The 17,954-nt window shown below is 49.6% G+C and overlaps 1 protein-coding gene across 1 annotated transcript in view; it reads right to left on the reverse strand.

Moving 5' to 3' along the window:
• Positions 1–589: 589 nt before the first annotated feature.
• The window catches only part of MMP17 (matrix metallopeptidase 17), a 61,454-nt gene continuing 44,089 nt past the window's right edge, over positions 590–17,954 (reverse strand). Inside the window, exons 4-10 of the mRNA XM_065692807.1 lie at positions 14,465–14,748; positions 11,450–11,626; positions 11,217–11,316; positions 8,999–9,081; positions 4,884–5,036; positions 2,399–2,656; positions 590–1,576 (exon numbers count right to left, since the gene is read on the reverse strand). Of these exons, the coding sequence (XP_065548879.1) occupies positions 1,248–1,576; positions 2,399–2,656; positions 4,884–5,036; positions 8,999–9,081; positions 11,217–11,316; positions 11,450–11,626; positions 14,465–14,748 (1,384 nt within the window). The 3' untranslated portion in view covers positions 590–1,247. The remainder of the gene's footprint in view (positions 1,577–2,398; positions 2,657–4,883; positions 5,037–8,998; positions 9,082–11,216; positions 11,317–11,449; positions 11,627–14,464; positions 14,749–17,954) is intronic.

Below are 17,954 nucleotides of genomic sequence, written 5' to 3' on the forward strand. Positions count from 1 at the left end.
AGGAGCTTTATAGAAGCAGGATAGGGAACAGCGTGTCCCAGCTGCTGCTGCTCCTTTATCTCCTTCAGCTCCTTGACAACACCAGCCTGCAGGGCCCTGGCCTTCCTGACATCTCAATCACATGCAGTTCCTAGCACAGTTTCTCTCTGTTTTCAAGGGCTCTCAGATGCCCAAAATGTACTGCAGAAACTGGATTAGGGGAAAAAAACCCACCAGGAACACCCTAATGCAATGCTAGACCTTGCTTCTGTGCCTCCAAACTCCTGGCAGAGGCATCAAGAGCTTGATGTTGACTATTCAGCACCCCTCCCTGCTCCAGCCCATCCTCCACAGGGTAGCCAGGTTGACAGAGTCACAAATGAATGCAATACATCTCGATCCCTCCTAAAACATAAACCAGCCTGAAATGGGAGCTCCAAGAGCAGGAGTTCATGTGCATGGATTAGGCAGGGGAGATGGGTGTAACTGCATCTCATTTGGCTGCACAAGGTTGCTCCTTGCACAGAGGTGAGGCTACTCCCCAGCCTCTGTAGTCAGCACTTAACTGCAGGTGGCAGGCTTGGTCTGGCAGAGGACTGGGAGATCTCTGTGTAGGCAGCCAAGGTTTATTAGAGAAACTGCTAGATTCAAATGACTCAGGTACAAAGATAAGCTGCAGTGCCTTCTGAAAGGCAAAGGTGTTTCTGACCCGTAGAAACTGATACAGGTTACCAAGACACCAGTGACCACAATGGGTTTGACATTAAATTATCACCTTGCAGTTAATCTTAGTGGAGTCAAAGTTTCTTCCTAGCTAGTACATCCAATAGGATGCGTAACTACCACCTCTCGCCTATGGCCTTGCTGCCTTTCCTCCGGGATATTGCCATCTGTCTCAGCAGCATCTCCTCTGTTCCCATTCAATCACAGTAGCTCTCCCCTCCCTCCTTTGCCGTGTTTAAACACCCAAAGCAACACATCTCTATGGAACATTTCTAAATTCAATGTTAGGCTGCTCTCATCTTCAACTGGATGGGGAATAAGAAGGTGCAGAAGTCAAAATCTGTTATTAGACCTTTAAACTAAAATTAAGAAGAAAAAAAACCCCAAATGAAACAAAAAATCACTGTTCATTTCTCATGGAGAATTCAAACCCTTCATTGGCAAGTTCCTAGGAATGTTTTTTTGCTTGCAACAGTTAGCATCACGGGATCATATCATCCTCCCCTCCCCGGAGCACCATGGTGCTGTCTGTGCGGGATGAGACATCATAGGGCTGGACGCAGCAGTGTTGCTGTCCACACGCTGGTCAGCAGGAGGCTGGCTGCCAGTCTGAGCACAGGGCGCGTGCGGAGGGATGGGGATGCCGAGGTGCAGGAGCACACCTCGTAGCCATTCTCGGAGCGGCTCTCATCGTGCTGCCCCGGCTTGGAGCGTGCCCCAGTCCTCGTGCTCCCGGCCGCTTCGGGTGAGTCGGACTGCATGTCGCTGCACACCAGCCAGTCTCTGGCGATGGACTGCGGGTAACCAGGCTGCGCCTCCAGGTCACTGTCCAGCACTTTCCAGTACTCCTTGCCCCTGAAGAAGTAACTTGCACCTGCAAAGAGACCAAAGCCCAAAGGCAAGGTGAGCGTGATGGGTGCTTTGCCAGTGGAGCATGAGGAGCTCTCCCTGAGGAGCTCAGCCCTGTATGAGAGGCATATGCAATACTACTGCTTGTTGCCAATACCCTTGCTCACTGCAGAGCACAGTGGCTGCCAGTGGGGTGCTCAAAAAGATGATGCTTTGCTCAGCCGGGACCTCTCACACCAGCCAGGAGCCAGCAGACAAATGGGTGAGATGTTGCCTCTTCTGCGGTGGGTCCTAGAACACTTGCATCCCCCTGGTATGAGGGTATGCAGGGTAAAAGCTCTAGTAAATCCACAGCTGCACACACCACACATATCTCTCAGTGGCCATCAGGGGCCACATGTGGTCTTTTTAAAGGGAGGAAACCACTGAGAAATCTCACCCCTGCAAAATAAGTTGTAACTCTGGGGAAAAGATCTCCCTTAAAAACACTTTCTGTTCACATCCTCATATATCTGACTAAAAATCCAATGACAAGGAATTCAGTGAGGAGCAAATCAGCACATATTAGGATAAAAACCGCTGCAAGACAACATCAACTGTGTTCTTTTAATGAAATCAATTTATTAGGCCCCCAAGATATTTCTGTTGTCTGCTTGAAATTACAAAGTCTTTTCAGTGAGCATGCAGGGAGCTCTGGCTAGAAGCCTACCTCCCCTTCAGCTTTCAGACACCAGGAACTGTCATCCCATCTGGGGCTTAGCAGTTTATGTCAGAAGGGGCTATAGCTCAGGCGCAAATGAAGCACTGATTCCTTATTGTTGTTTTCTGGACCAGCATATGGACTCACCATCTGACCACCTCATGGCATCATCTAAAGGGCTTGGTATTCCCTTCCACAGCATGGCCTCTGAAGGGTACCCAGGATCCATCCTCCGCTCATGGTCATCATAACGCCAGTAAAGATTGTCCTTAAAGAAATAAGTCTTGTCATTGTGGGCCCAGGAGAAAGCAGCATCGATTCCTCCCAGTGGCAGGCCAAAGTCCGAGATGGGCCGTGGGTACCCTTCCTCCACGTTGTTGTCTTTGAAGACCCAGTATCTGTCTCCTGTTAAAGGAAAGAAGCACAGAGCAAAATCACTTTCGCAGCTGAAACCATCATTACCCCACAGACAAGCTGATTTTCATTATTTGTCACCGTGACAATCCTCAGCACTGAGCTCTTAGCATTTAAGGATGGGGATGGTGCAGAATCTAGGTCTTTGAATAGATAGTTGCCTTTTTTGTGTCAGGCATAGCTCCCCTTCACTCCTGAATGGCTGCAGGTGGTGGCATTTGGTTTTCTGCCCCTGCCTGATATCCAGCTGCAAGAAACAGGAAGGTACATGCGGCTTTAGTAGGCAAGTTGGGTGCTTTCTGCCTACTATTTGACTCCTGAGAAGCAAAGTGTAGTCCTGCTTTGGAAAAGAAATCACCACTCTTTTTAGAGCCAGCCAGGCTGAAGAACCTATGGGTTTTAAGGGATGTAAGGAAGATACACAGGGGCCAACAAATCCCATCTGAGCAGCTCATTGCTCTTTAGGTGTCATAGAACCATAGAATCATAGAACAGTTAGGGTTTGAAAGGACCTCAAGATCATCTAGTTCAAACACAGGTCCTACACAGGCACCCCACATCAGCCTTACGTAGGCAGGAGAGAACTGTCAATATGGGTTATTTTCCCCCTGATGAAAATGAAGCACAGCATGACTGGCCCCTGCCCTGTGGCAGAGCAAGAAAGTGAACCCAGACCTCTTAATTCCTACATAACCCTTTAACCACTGGGACAGTCCTGTGTCTCTTCAGGAACCTTTTAGGTATTACACAGCCTATTTTAAAGACCAGGTTTTTTCCTCTGTTTGTTTTCTAGGAAATCTGAAGAGGCACTTAAATACATGCCCATGTATCAGCAACAGGACCTTAGAGGCCAGGGTAATTTGTGTGCTTTGGTTTGTGTCCAGGGACAAATGAAACAGCGCTGGAAAGAGTGGGTGAGACAGTATTTTATAGCTGGAAATAAAATCGTGAGTTTAATCTTCAGGGCTAGACAGACAAACCTATGCTTGGTCACACATGATGTGTGACCATGCAGTGCTGTGCCTTGCAAGCCTCCAGCTGTGGCACAGCTGTAACCTGGCCTCACAAGCAGCCCCTGGACCTGAGCCGCTGAGGTCTGTCTGTCCCTAGCATGGAGAGAAGGGAAGGAAGTGAGGGAGTGTTGCTATGGGCCACAGACCAGGCTGAGGGTCTAGCGCCAGGCGCAAGGGCTGCCAGGCTCCAGCTGGCCCCATTCCCTCCGGATTAATGGAAAGGCAGAGCGGGGCACGCTGCCCGGGGCAGCTGGAAACGTGCAGCAGAGCCTGTTGTGCGCTGTCCCTTAGGGAGATGCAGTGCTTGGCACTGCTCTGTGATGCTCAGTGCATGGAAGGGCTTTGGCTTGGCTTAGAAATACTTCTGTGAGCACAGAGCCTCACACAGGATTAGCCATCCCTTTAGTGTTGCTGCAGGAATCGAAACCAAATTATTGCTTTTAGAAGTGCTGGGTTCAGCATTTCTGCAACCGATAATTGCACCATGCTTGGAGCACGACAGTCAGGGACAAAAGCTGGGGAGCATGGAGCACTGGGATGTGTTTAGCTCTTCGTGTGCACAGCCTGTCCAAAACAAGAGCTGGGGGCTTGAGTGACATTCAGCATGTGGGTAACATCAAACCAGCATGGGCAGATGGTTTGTGGGGACTTGGACATGTGTATAGGAACCAAGGGCTAATCTCTTTCCTCCAGCTCTTCAGAAAGAAACTTGTTAGTTGTGGATAACAGGAGGGGATTATGCCACTTATTTTAGGGGAAAGAAAAAGTAACAGAAATAGAATCAGCAAACCCAAGCTCTTCAGGTTTCATTTTTGTCCCCTCTGCTGCTGCTTCTCTTCTTGGCAGCAAATACTAAAGAGAGAAGAGGCCAAAGAAGGAACTTAAAGCCTGTGGAGTGTGTGTGATTCCTGCGCTTATTCCATTCTTGGAAAGCTGAGAGCTCAGTTAGGTGTGGCTGAACTTTGTCTTCAATGGCGTTCCCCTCATTTCTAGGGAACATGACTGCTACTCTTTGACTGCCCTCCCTATGAGCTGTTTTCTTCTGGCCTTGCTCATACACAACAGGTCTCGGACCTGCCCTGGGGGATGCTCAAAGACTGCTACTGGTGTCTCCTGCCTTCAGGAGAAGTCAAAACGCAGCCAAGGTGCCTTGGCACTGGACCCCACACTGAGGAGGCACACGTGCTACCTCCATTTGGTCTCACCTTTGAAGAAGACGATCTTGTGGTCGCTGGTTCTCTCATAGACGGCGTCCAGGCTGTCCAGGTTGAGAGGCAAGCCCCGCCAGAAACGGTGGATCTGGGCCGGCTGGAGGGAGACCAAGTGCTTATTGCGAGTCAGTCTCCAGAAGTACTTGCCTGGAGGGACAGACTGGACATTACTGAACCACACCGCAACCCACTGCCACCGGCAGGGATGAGCACTGGGCACGTGGCAGCAGCCGAAAGCAAAGCGCGTGAGATGGGAGCTATGAATTAGAGGCACATCCTGCTTTCCAGCAGCAGCTGCTCCTGCTTTCTATTTCTGGCAGCCATTAGAAGAAATCCCCTTTGGGGGATCAAAATAATCCTCTGGACATTGCACTGGAGGGGTTATCCTGCTGCTTGCGGTGTGAAGCTGCACTGTTGAACCGGAGCAAGGTGAGAGAAGCCTTTCATCCCCTCCCTCCCTGCTTTCACGTTTAGAAAGGTGTATGAGGTTATGGTAGAACATGGAAATATCAGAGGCTTTTTCTTTAATGAAGAAAGGGAGAAAGAAAATAGAGGAGGAGGAAGCTACAGTAATAAAACTGGAAGGGGTTGAGGTGGGGAAGGAGGCACAACTGAGGAGTTCGGTACCATCTAGAGGTGTAGGATAAGTAGGATGCTCCTACAGGGCTGAATGTACTGGTGGTGTAAGCAGACACACCTCCAGCACCTGCGGCACCATTACCCCAGCCTGAAAACAGTTTGGGTTAGGGTATTTCTGGAATATTCTGGATAATGGAAAAAGGAACAGCCTGGTTCTCTGTGGGAAGGTTGCCAAACTTATTCCTGTTGAAGGAGCCTTATGTGGGATTTCCTGAGGGGTCTGATGGATTTTTAGGGGCAACCCAAACCCCAACTCTGCCGTGTCTCTGGGCTTCACAGCCTCAGTTTGCGCAGTGCCCCTTGTGCTGCATTCTCCCCAGAGAGCTCCACACAGTGAGATCCGAGCTGGAGCAACGTGTCCAAAAGGCAGCTCTCAACTTCATCTCATATTTGTTAGTGCCTGTTAGAAATTATTGCATGTTATTTACATCTGCTCTCACATGGATTCCCACGGGGGGATAAGCAACAGAAACCCAAGATGCCTCTTCAGATTTGTATTCATGACACTCAGCCCTTCCTCCAGAGCTGGCAGATTGTGACACCAGCTTTTAGAATATGATGGAAATTGGATTTTAGCCTAATAATGCAGGAGGCGAAACTTTAACACTTCAACATCTGCAGAGAGGCAGCTTTTATTCTAATTATAAGGATTTATATCATAGTCTTGTTCTGCTCCAGTCTGCATATTTGCTCTGACCAAAGCACACCAATGAATAATACATTCACATGTGGTAGAAATTGCTGCAATTATAGATTCTTTTGAAGAATGTAAAAGAAAAAAGGATTCAAATGTGGTGGTTGTTGTGTATCGATGGAAACACATGTACTTAAATAAAGATGATCTCTGCATCTCTAATTAGCAAGGCACCAAAGACAGAACTTCACTTTTTAACAAGAAATACAGCTCAACATAATTCCTTCTTTAGCAAACACTGAACTTCGGAGTGGCCTGGGCTCCTCTGACACGAGGAGGGAAGCCTCAGTGCTCTTGACATTACAACCATTCGCAAGCAGTGGGCTCAGTGGGTGTGCAGCTGCAGCAAGCATGCTTTAAACCTGCCCTCAAAGTCAGGCACAGTTTGGGCTGGTGGTTGGTCTGGCTGGGGTTTTTGGTAAGCTATCAGTAGAGAAATAAAGCCAGTAGCAAGGAATTCGGAATGCAACAGCCCCAGTCTGCCTGTGCTCGTGCTTTGTCACAGCCAAGCTGCTTGCCAGAGTGCTGGATGATCATCGGCCAGAGCCAGAGCCATGGGGAATTGCTGCCATTAGCATGCAGAAGTATAATAATAACACAAAAAGATAATCCCCACCCCATGCTTGTTTCTAAAACTTGATTTAAAGCCACTGTCTGAGCTGGAAAACGGAGCAGGGTGAAAGCCAGGTGTGAAGTCCTGCAGTCCCAAGCGTCTCATTTTATACAGATGAAGGAATGAAGCAATTGCTTGCTTTAATACCAGGTGATTTTGATCCCAGCTGCATATGATGCTCTGTAGACTTTGGCTGCCTCTGGCAAGACTGCTGCACACACTGTGCAGACACACGCAGAGGCCAAAGTCGTATTAAAAACTTCAGGAGTCTGTAGCATGGCACCTAAATCAAAACAAGCAGCATTTCCAACCCACTGTTCCTTCAATACAAGCCTGGGAGCCCTGGGGAGCTCTGGTCCCTGTGTCTGTGTGGTGGGAGATGCTGCTCTCCAGCTAGGGAACCATCCGGACCAGCTCAAAACAAGATGTCCATTGGTGGAAGGAGCTCTTCACTGGAGGGGGGGCATTAAAATCCCACCTCAAAGGCAGCATCCCTGCTCCTTGGTGCCCCGGATGGTTTGGTGGCAGTGATGAGGGCTCTGAGGGAGGATGCTGGACTCCGGATGCAGTCGTGCAGCTGGCACCCACTGACACTATGCTCTTTGCATTTGCATTTTGGCCCACAATAAATATATCCAAAAATAGACACTGAGATGGATTTCTCTCTACTCCTCATCTGTTTTTTTCCCCTTTCGAACAGAGACAGCCATTTATCCCAAACGCCAGTTCTTGTCTCTTATTTTCCCTTCTTCACTGTGGCTTTTCGGAGCTGGCATCTGAGCAAATGCCACAGGGGAACAGCCTCCCTATTATGCTCCCACCAAGGGCACAGACACTGAATTCTCCAGAGCCCTTTTGCTGTTCTTGCCTGCAACACGAGACTTGCACTGTGATACCCAGATGGATTATATGTGCCTGGACACTGCTCTTGATCCTTGGGGAAGATGCTTCTGCTTCCCTGCTGGATGGCTTTGGAGTTGTCAAACAGTGCCCAGGGATGGGAAGAAGAGCCTAGTGGGCATTTTTCCATTTTGGAAAGATGGCAAAATAAGCTCCAGCCTCCCTGGGCTCTGTACAGCTGAGAAGGCACCAATGGGATCCTTGTTCAATAGCCGGGCACCCCAGGGACACACAAGTGTTTGCTGATACAGAACCAGATGGCTCCGCAATCACAGGCATGTTGTCTTTGGGCGATGCTCAGCAAGCAGCATTAGGGAAGGTGAAGTGTGCGAGGACTGAAAGCCGGAGGTATCCATGGAAAAACGCAGTGGAAGGCTGTTGTTGCTCTGCTCATCCTTGGTTCTACCCAGATTTTAACTTTGAAAGTACATACATCAGATTATAGTTCTTCACTTGTGCAGTGCAGTATGGTGGATCAGACTGTAACATAGTACATGCTGGGCTGTTACCAGCCACTTCAGAGGGAAGCATTAAACCTCAGGACACGGTACATGGACACACACCTGCCCTGGTTTTAGGACATACGTCCCTTGTGGGCACCACACTGCAGTGACTTGACCAGGCCAGTGCTCCCAATGGTCTCTCCTTCCTAACCACCTGCCAGAACCCAACCTGCTTGTGCCCCTGAATTGTTCTTGGCCACAGATCCCACAGGTTAATCATGGTCTGGGGTAGAGCATTCACTTTTATAACTTTAAAATAAATTGTGTTGAAGTTTCCCTGGCCGTCTCCTTTTTGGGTAGAAGAAATGCTCGATTTACTGCTCAGTCTTTTGGATACCTCTACCACATCCCTTCTCCTCCTCCTCCCCCACAGTGCCCGTTTAGCTGTGATCCCTGACGGTTCCCCAGCAATGCCATTGCATGTCCCCAGCCATGAGCCTCTGCTGTGCTGTGACAGACAGGGCACAAGCCGGGTGGTTTCCTTCTGCACCAGAGGCAGGATTTGCATTGATTTGCATTGACATTAACATTTCCTTATCACCCGTCCTCAGCCTCAGTGGGCAGATTAAAGGTCTAAGCCCTTTGATTTGAGCCAGAAGCAATCAGTAGTATGTGAGACACTTCCCTGGGGCTGCTGACCCCACAGCCTGCATACCCCGAGCCAGCTCATCCTTATCACCCACCCCAGCCTGTCTGACACTGTCTCTGCAGTGTGTGCCACCACAGGGTTATGTGGGCAAAGACCACAGCGTGTGCTTACCTTTGAAGAAGAAAGCCTCTCCCCGGATCTGTGCCACCGCATCAAAGTGAGTGTTGCATCTGTTGGGCACATCCCGCCTGATCCTGTGGAGAGATGCCCAGGTGAGCATGGTCCAGATGGGTGGTGAAAGTCTGCCTCCTCCCTGATGCCCCCCATCCCATGGACCACATCTCCCAGGCAGCAGGCTACAGGCTGCATCCGTCTGTCATTGCTCATGGCCAAACCCAGCCATGTGCACAAGGATTGCCGAGGCGAGCCTGGGCAACCCTCAGCCTGAAGACAGCTTTGCGGCAGATGCTTCCTGAGCCACCAGAGACCATCAGTGGGAGTCAAGCATGGACACATTCTACATCTACCAGCTAGAGGGACTGGTGAGAGCTGAGCTGGCTTCCTGCTCCCTGGTGGCACAGCATGGCTTGGCTGGCTGCCCCGGGCAGCAAGACACACGGTGGATAAGAGCCAAGCAGCATCTTGCTCCAGCGGCTGGAGACATTGCTGCTCCAGAGTCTGAAATGCCAATGAGGGGTGACAGAGCTACAAAGCAGAAAGCAGCTGAGCCAAAACAGAGGGACACAGAGGAGTGATGGTGCCGTTGGATACCCAGTGAATGCCACCTGGCAAGTCGCAGCAAGGTACTGAGCTGCTTTTAACAAGGTGGATGTGGAAGGCACAGAGTATGAAGGACCGAAAGAGCCAAAAAGCCTCTGTAAGAAATGATGATTAATGGAGGACAAGGAGAGGATGCTGGGAACACGCACGGAAAAGCTGCTGTGAGTGACAGGGAGTCATAAATCTAATTTGCTGGTAGAAGAGCTGTGCTGGGCTGCCAGCACCAGCTTCACAACCCTCTTCAGCCACAAAGCAACAGACACGGAGGTGAACCCCATCCACCCTCCCAGTCACACACTGGGCAGGGAGAAGCAGTTGGCACGAACAAGTTTCCTGCTCCTCCCGTTAGTGGTGTGAGATGACAGTCTCCTACAGCAGCAGGGAGAAATGCTCTCACGTTTCTAGGTCAAAACACGGCCACACAGAGCCTTGTGGACAAGCTCCATTAGAAGCTACCCAGGAAGAAAGACAGCTAACAGCATTCAGCATGTTCAAGGAAAAGGGTCCCTTAGGGCCCTCATAGCCTTTCTTCAACCCTTGGCAGCTGGGACACCTCCGCCATGAGCAGGTTCTCAGCACCTCTGTACTGTGGGCATCACACCAAGCTGGGCAAAATGGGATGAAAAAGGTGCTGAGGTGAGAAAAGCAACTGCAGCACAGGGATACTTTTTCAAGATTGAATTGTTCTTGGTTCAATTGCTTTAGGGCTAATCTGGGTGTTCATGCTTCAGTGATGTGATCCCTTCTTTGCAGATGGGTCATTGAGACACAGAGAGATGAAATGACTTCCTGAAGGTCTCACCCCAGATGGGGCAGAGCAGGAGGTGAAGGTGACCTGCTCCATCTCTGCTGCTCTCACTTGGGCCACCCCTGGTATCTGGCAGACACGTGTGTGGCCATAACTCCTGCCTTTTTGCTCAGTGACCCTTCTTCTCTTTACTGTCCTGCTGCCCTGGTAGTAAAACAACGTGGTAACTCCGATGTTTATTAATGAAGTAGATCTACAACGTCCCTTAATGAGGGCATGCTGGTTGCTTGATGACACTCAGGATAAGCAGTCCCTTGCCAACGCAAACCTGTGTTGGAGGCAGGCTATCGGTCCACTTGTTCCAATATTCACCCCCACAGGTACATTAGGGAGTTGCTCACCATGGAGAGATTTAGTAAGTTATGCTTGCACAATCCAGGGTACTGCAGAGGAATTGATTAAAGTTTCAGCAAGGAGGAGTTTACCTGAGGGTGATGAGGGCATGTTTCCATTAACACAAGTAAAAGGCTGAGTCTCGGGGAAATGCAAAGCACTGCAAGATGCTACAGAATTTCTGGACATGCCTTGAATGATCAGAATTACTTAAGAGACAAACAGCAACTGTCACTTGTTCTTGCTGTTAATGCTCCAGTTGTGGCCTGGCTGGCCACATACTGCTTGGAAAAAGCAATAGTGTATGGAGGGGATAACCAGATGTGAGAAAGAAGGGGCACTCTGTGTGTGTATTTTCCAGGCGGCAAGAGGTCCAGAGGGAAATAGTGGAGCCATAGTGAGCAGGCTTCACTAAATGGAGCTTCACTGCTACATGTCCTCTGCAGGAAAGAGACAAACTTGACTTACGGGACAGTGGAGCGGTTCTCTGGCAGCTCTGGCAGGACGGGGTGGTCATCAGCTTTGCTTACATCAGGCTTGGCTGTGGGGGACACAGATTCCCTGACTCCTATGAGTAAAGACAAAGAAGAAGTAGTGGGGAACGCCATCCTTGCAGCAGCTCCACTCACCCCGGAAAACAGCTATTGCAGTGTGCCCCATGGCAGAAATGGGCCATTGCCAGGTGAGGGACACAAATTTACCATAAAGTTGCCAGATTCGGACTTTGTCCTCATAAGGTAGGTCATACTTGAGAGGATCCCCCACTGGGCCTTGGTAGTAGGGTCTCATGATAGACTCTATGGCAGAGATGTGAGTCAAACCGATGGCATGGCCAAACTCATGGACAGCTACAGCAAACAGGTCCATCCCATGATCATCTGGAAATAAAGACAAAATTGATATCAAAGTCACTACATGCTGGTTGTATTTTGGGGATTTGGGTGAGCTGTAAGAGAAAGTGTAGGTAGATGTTGGATAAACGGGAAAGAAAAGCTTTAGATAGGTGAAGTTTGGAAAAGGCATATTTCTCCAGTTGGAAAATGGGGACTGAAGAGTATCGTATGAAAACAGAAAGCAAGGCAGACATCAGCCCACGGTGTGTCCTCAGCCCCACACACATGAGGGGATCACCCCTCCTATTCCCAGGTCACTGGTGGCACCTGAGAAAGAGTTGGACCAGCGTCTGAGGCAGCAACCTCAGCACAACCATCCTTCATCCCCACCAAGCAGCATTGCAGGGGCCGGGCTGGAGCAGCCTCCTCCCGAATCTCACCCTGCAGCGCTGCCGGCACAGTCCTCGTGATCCCCACAATGCCACATTGCTGCAGCCGGTAGCCAGAAGCTCTTCAAAGCCTGTGATAATGTGCCAAGTAAGCAGTGAGTGCCCAGCAGCGCCCATGGTGCTCTGCCGGGCTTTCCCTGCCTCACAATGCCAGCCAAGTCCACAGCAAACACCTTCCTGCCTGCAGACACAGAGCTGTTCACCCGCTCGGCACACACCAGCCCTGCTCGTCTCTGCTGTCCCGACAGGACACGGCAGGAGGGGAAGGTGATCACAACCGGCTTGTTTTTGGAGGACTTGCCCCTTCTCCCCTTCCACACCACGTGCTGCTGAGGCTGCAGCTCCAGGGTCTGCTCCCTTAGGCAGGCGCTTTGACGCTCACACACCACACTGGGCACCAGGGGAATTTACTGGACATTGATACCTCCCTTGATGACTTTTTCCCTCTCAGTCTGGGCTCTCTGTTCTTTTCCACCAAATTTTCTTATCTGCAATCCAGCCCCTAGTGCCTCACCGCATGCACAGACCCATCCTGTACTCTCAAAGCCTCAGACACTCAGATAGGGGGGTTAATGTCCGCTTCTAAACCTACACCAATGCTGCTAAAGCACAGGGAGAACTGCTTCCAGCAGCTGTATGGGACTCATCCTGCTCAGTGCATTGCCACCACCCAGCTGAGCCAAGCATCCATTCAATTGCTGCTCCTTGCAGCACAGCAATGCCCTGCAGAGCAATACCAGAGGGCAGCAGTGATTTTAAGTGCAGCTCTTACAAAGACTGTGGTTCCAAGTATTGTAATAAACAGGCAGGGAGGTTGGGAAGGTCGCTGCAGAGCTCAGGGGAGCCTCATGTTCCCTGAGCCATGGTCAGGACCAAAGGAGACATCACACAGGAGCAGGCATGGCTGATCCTGCACCGCTCTTAGCACTCCCCATCTGGTTTGGGGTGTTGAAGGGGGATATTTTTGCTGAATTCTGCTTTTTCCGTAATGACAATTATTTACATGTCTGTAAACAGCCAGGATTTTATAACCTGTGCTGTTTTCCCCGGCACTAGGGGAGAACAAGACGTATGCTTTCTGACATTTTAATGCCAAACTGACAACCTTGGGGATATTTTTATATCACCTACAAGTTGTTATTTTGGAATCACTAGGGAGAACAAAATAAATAAAAGATGAAGCTCAGGTAGCTCCAAGACCTTCAAAATAGAGGGCAACTTTCTTGCTGTCAGCCTCATCCCCCTGTGGTGCCTGGGGCGATCCTCCCTGCATTGCCCACTGACCCTGAGCTTGCTCCTCCGTGAGATCCTCTTCTACAGCAGCTACAAAAGGAGCACCACTCCTTGCTTCATCACATAACACATCCACCCCAGCGAGCTCCCAGACCTCAGCCCTTGCCTCCCCTATGGATGTCTGCAGAGCAGAGCTGCTGCTTTTTTGCTTCCCCATAAGCAGACGCAGTGGCATGAACCAAGCATCAGCCCGTCCAGACCTTCACCCTTAACCTCAGATCTCCTCCAGCACATCTGGCTGACACTCCTGCCCCCGAGCACTCAGCAGGGCTGAGGAGGGCACGGAGAGCGCAGGGGTGGGGAGGAAGAAGGTGTTCTCTGGCTTCAGGGAATACGACAATTAGGTCTAAATGAAATCATTAAGCTGAGGCAGCAGCAGCCCATGGGGAGGCTGGCGGAGGAGGTGCCGTGACAAGAAAATTAGCAGCTGGTGACTGCAGAGGATCTATTCTGTCAAAACACGCCTGACACAAAGGTTGGGGACCTGATCCCCACAGATGGCTCGCACAGCTGAGGAGCTCTTGCTTCTGAACTCACTCTGCTTATTAAAGCTTTGCTCCAGCCCTGTGAGATGGAATAAAAGGAGAAAAGGGAATAAAGCTAGCTTGTAACCACCCTGATGTCAGGTCATGGACATGAGATGGCAGGAAATAACTAGTGTTCACAGGGAGCTTTTTCCCTGCAGACCACAGAGCCCTTTCCAGGCAGGTCAGCTTATAAATATGCTTTGAAAATAGGAAACCAGGATACATGGCAGTGAAGCCACCCAAAAGACACTAAAATCAGAGAATGCAGTCTCCTTCCAAGAGCTCCAACAGCCCTTAACTGTCCAACCTTTAACTGTACAGGTCCCATTAGAAATGGGGACTGGGGAGTTCTGCAACTGCCTATGTGATAGGGAGAAACACGGAGATGTCATTGAGGCTTTCAGGAACACAGAAGGTTCTCAATGGTAACTGATGTTATTTCTCTAGCAAGGCCAGTTTCTCTCTCTTTTCACTGAGGAGGAACCAGGAGAAGGTGCTGGAATCCCCAGGCTGAGGGTGTAGGCACAGCAGAGGCCACACTGCTCTAAGCACCGGAGCAGAAGGAGGAAACTGGGAGCCTTGTGTTTGTCTGCAGCAATCCCACCCTGCCCTACCTGATGATCGGAAGGTCCAATACTCATCATCATCAAAATGAGTGTCTCCTGCTGTGTGGTGGTCTCCGGGGAAGAAAGCATGTGCCACTGTCCCGCCAGGCCCGTCAAAGGGGTAGCCGTCATTGTGATCTGCCTTGGAGAAGTCTATCTGGATGTCAGCATTGTTACCAGCCACTTCGTGGAAGTTGAGCGGGGTAATGTCACTCCAGACCTTCAGGGCATAGTACATCAGGGCTCGGACGGTGTCGTGGCCCAGCTGGGACTCTTTTGGGAAGGTGCGAACTCTGAAATAGGGAGGGTAAAAAAGAGGATGGATCAGAAACATGAAACATCTCTGAGGACCACCTGCAAGGGCTCGGCGGGCAGTTGGTGCTTTGCTCAGCATCAGTGAGGCCTCCAGAGCTCTTAGCACTCCTCCAAAGTGCCCTCACACCCTTTACGGGTGTCTCTTTAAGTCTCTGAATCACACTGGTTCCAGAGCTATGAGGAATTCAGAGGCTGAGTTTGGGTCCTCTGGAAGTACCGAGCCAGTCTTGTTCCACACATGTGAAACACAACCAGGGTTTGATCCCAGTACCTCCCGATCCTGCTGTACCAGGTCAGTCAGCCTCAGAACCACACTTACCTGCTGCTCATGCCCAGGAATACAACCCTTCCCAGCCTGGGAAATGCCAACACCATGAATCCATTTCCAGAACTTGCCCACTTTTTTCCCAAGCCCCCTTTCAGACCTATTGATGATTGTTTTCTCACCACTTATTCATTCCAAGTGCAACCCAAGTATGCAAAGATTACTGACATCTGAAGCCTTTGCACCACGCACAGACCGATGAGTTTTCCTGCAACAAACAGCAGGTCATTGCCCGTTCTTATTACATGCACACAGAAATCCAGTAAGGATTTGCTGCCTCTGTATATTTCCCAGCATGTCTGCTGGAGGTATAAAATATACCTTGAAGGCAATAAATGCCAGCAATGCCCGAGCCTGCAATCTGGAACAAAGAGGAAGAGAAAAGGATTCATTTGATGGAAATCTCATTCCGAATGCCTCCAGCCTATTGCCTACAGGAGACAGCCTATCTGATGGAGCACTGCAGTTGAGAAGCTCTTACCTTGCTTCTTGGTAGAAAAAGCATTTGATGAGCAGGGGCTTACGCCACTGCTGCACACATCACAGGGCTTTTATAGTCTCCCTGCAGCAGGACTGCATCCCCTGGTCCCCAGCTCTGCCTTGCCCTGGCAGAGAAGCCAGGTAGGATGAGCTGTGTGCTGGTGTTTGCCCTGCAGCTGCAGGATTCAAACCTCCCCTTTGGTCTGAGCTGGAGTGAAAGAATGTCAACATTTCCCATACAACCAAGCCTTGAGAAAGAATTCCTAATATTGTTGGTTTAATAGAGGAGATGAAAAGACAAAGATGCAGCAGGGCACCTTGGCTTCTGAAAGAGTATGCTTAGATAATCTTCCAGTGACAATTTTGACTGAAGCAAACACAATCCAGGGAAATGCACTGTTGACTGAGTAATTATTGACAAAACCCAATTCTGCTGGAAAATTCCTGACCAGCTCTGCCCCAGTAATAACAGATATTTTATTTCTTGTGTACCAGCACGCCAGCCAAAGCGATCATGAAATATTCATGGCTTGACAGAGTTTTAAAGGCTGAAGCAACAATTATGATCACCTCACTTGCCCTCCTGCATAATATTGCTGGGAGAGCATCGCTCGGTACAGCACCACTCCCCAGCACTGATGTGAAGTAATGACCCGACTAAACCTCTAGAGGTAATTACAGGTGTCAGAAAGGGATATCGCGTCACTCAAGCTCTTCCTATGAGCAGTGATTTGGGAACATGGATCGGAGTAGAAACCACTCACTGACTGAGGCTGGATGCTCTCCCTTTCACAGAGATTTGCATATACCCCGTGCCCTCAGAGACACGCAGCCCAAAGTGGTACCACCTCCTGACCTGGGCAAAAGCAGTGAGGGTTAAATCCAGGTCACAGCAAACAGGGATTCATGAGAACAAGCGAAAACCTCACTAACAGTTCCCCCGAGGAGCTTGGGAGCCCCATCCTGGAGACTGAGAATGAGAAAGGAGAACCAGGCAAAACACACACAGCCCGATGAACAGAAAGCACAGCTATGGCTTTACTACTTCCTCAACTATTCTGGGCAAATAAAGACCTCACCTACTAAACTAAAGTAGTAGATAATTGTAGGGCTTCTAACAAAACACATTTCTAAAGAAGACGGCACAAACAGATACAAACAGTACGAGCATGCCATCAGAAAAGACAATTTTCAAGTAATTTTTAATATCTAGAAGAGCCTGCTGCTGCTGTAAACCTCTACAGTACAAAAACCCCCCATCCACCTGTTTCCAAATATTCTTTATCTGTGCATCTTCAGCCTCCACAGCACTCGTCCGGATTTAAGTAAACCCTTCACTGCTTTAATCTCTACTGAACAAGGCATTATGCGTATAAAACACAGCATGTTTAACCCAGGAATTGTGACCTGTCTCCAAGATCTTGGTACCAAGGGCACGGACTCAGATTCAGAAACATTATGAGCTCCTTTTTCCTTTTTCCTCTCCTTTCTTTTCCCTTCCTTTAGCTCTCTTTCCCCCTGTAGAATGAGGATAAGAAATCTGATCCCCCTTGTAAAAGGATGGTTGATGAAAAGCCCTGTCTACAGAGACAAACATTATTAACATTCTTCCCAAGCCCTGACTCTAGAAATGTTAGATGAAGGCAGAAACAGCATCAATACTTATTTTGCTTCTTTTAAAATGTCCTGCACCTCTGAGCTGTCCCGCATTCTGTTAACATGCTGCAGGTGTACATGAAAACCCCCCATCCTTTATTCATTACCACTGTTATTTGTCAAGAAAATCCCACCAGAGTTTTTCAGTTCAGCATCCTATTTGATTGCTGGAGCTCTGCTAATTGTTTTCAATGAGATTAGGAGAAGACTATTATGCTGATAGGGTGTTCGTCACCGTTGCCTTCCCCAGTTCCTCTGAAGGAGGCACGTTTCTAACATCATGCAGATGCAGATGGGACTGAATAAGCTTCTTCCTACCTTGATTATTATTATTATTTGTAGCAAATGGTGCTTAGGTACCCAGCAGAGAGCAGCACTTCTTCCTGGATGTCAATCCCTCCTGAGACACCTCTTACAGAGCTCCAATCTCAGGCAAAAGCCTGATGTGAGTAATTGAAGGGAAAGCTCTCTCCTCCAGATGGTCCCTGTGAACCCACCGGGAAGCTGATGAGGACTGGGCTGCTCAGCCCCCTCCACGCACCCCACCAACACTGCCCTGCGCTGCAGGGTCAGTCACATTCCTCTGCGAAGCCACACGCTGGGACACCCTGAGGAGCATCTGTTCCCATCACAGATGGAGCTGTGCGAGGCAACATCAGCCGCACTGCTTGACGCAGCTGAGCAGTACATGGATGTAAGTGACACAAATGGATGCCAAGGAGA

Source organism: Lathamus discolor, chromosome 12 (assembly GCF_037157495.1).
Source record: "Lathamus discolor isolate bLatDis1 chromosome 12, bLatDis1.hap1, whole genome shotgun sequence".
Taxonomy (NCBI): Eukaryota; Metazoa; Chordata; class Aves; order Psittaciformes; family Psittacidae; genus Lathamus; species Lathamus discolor.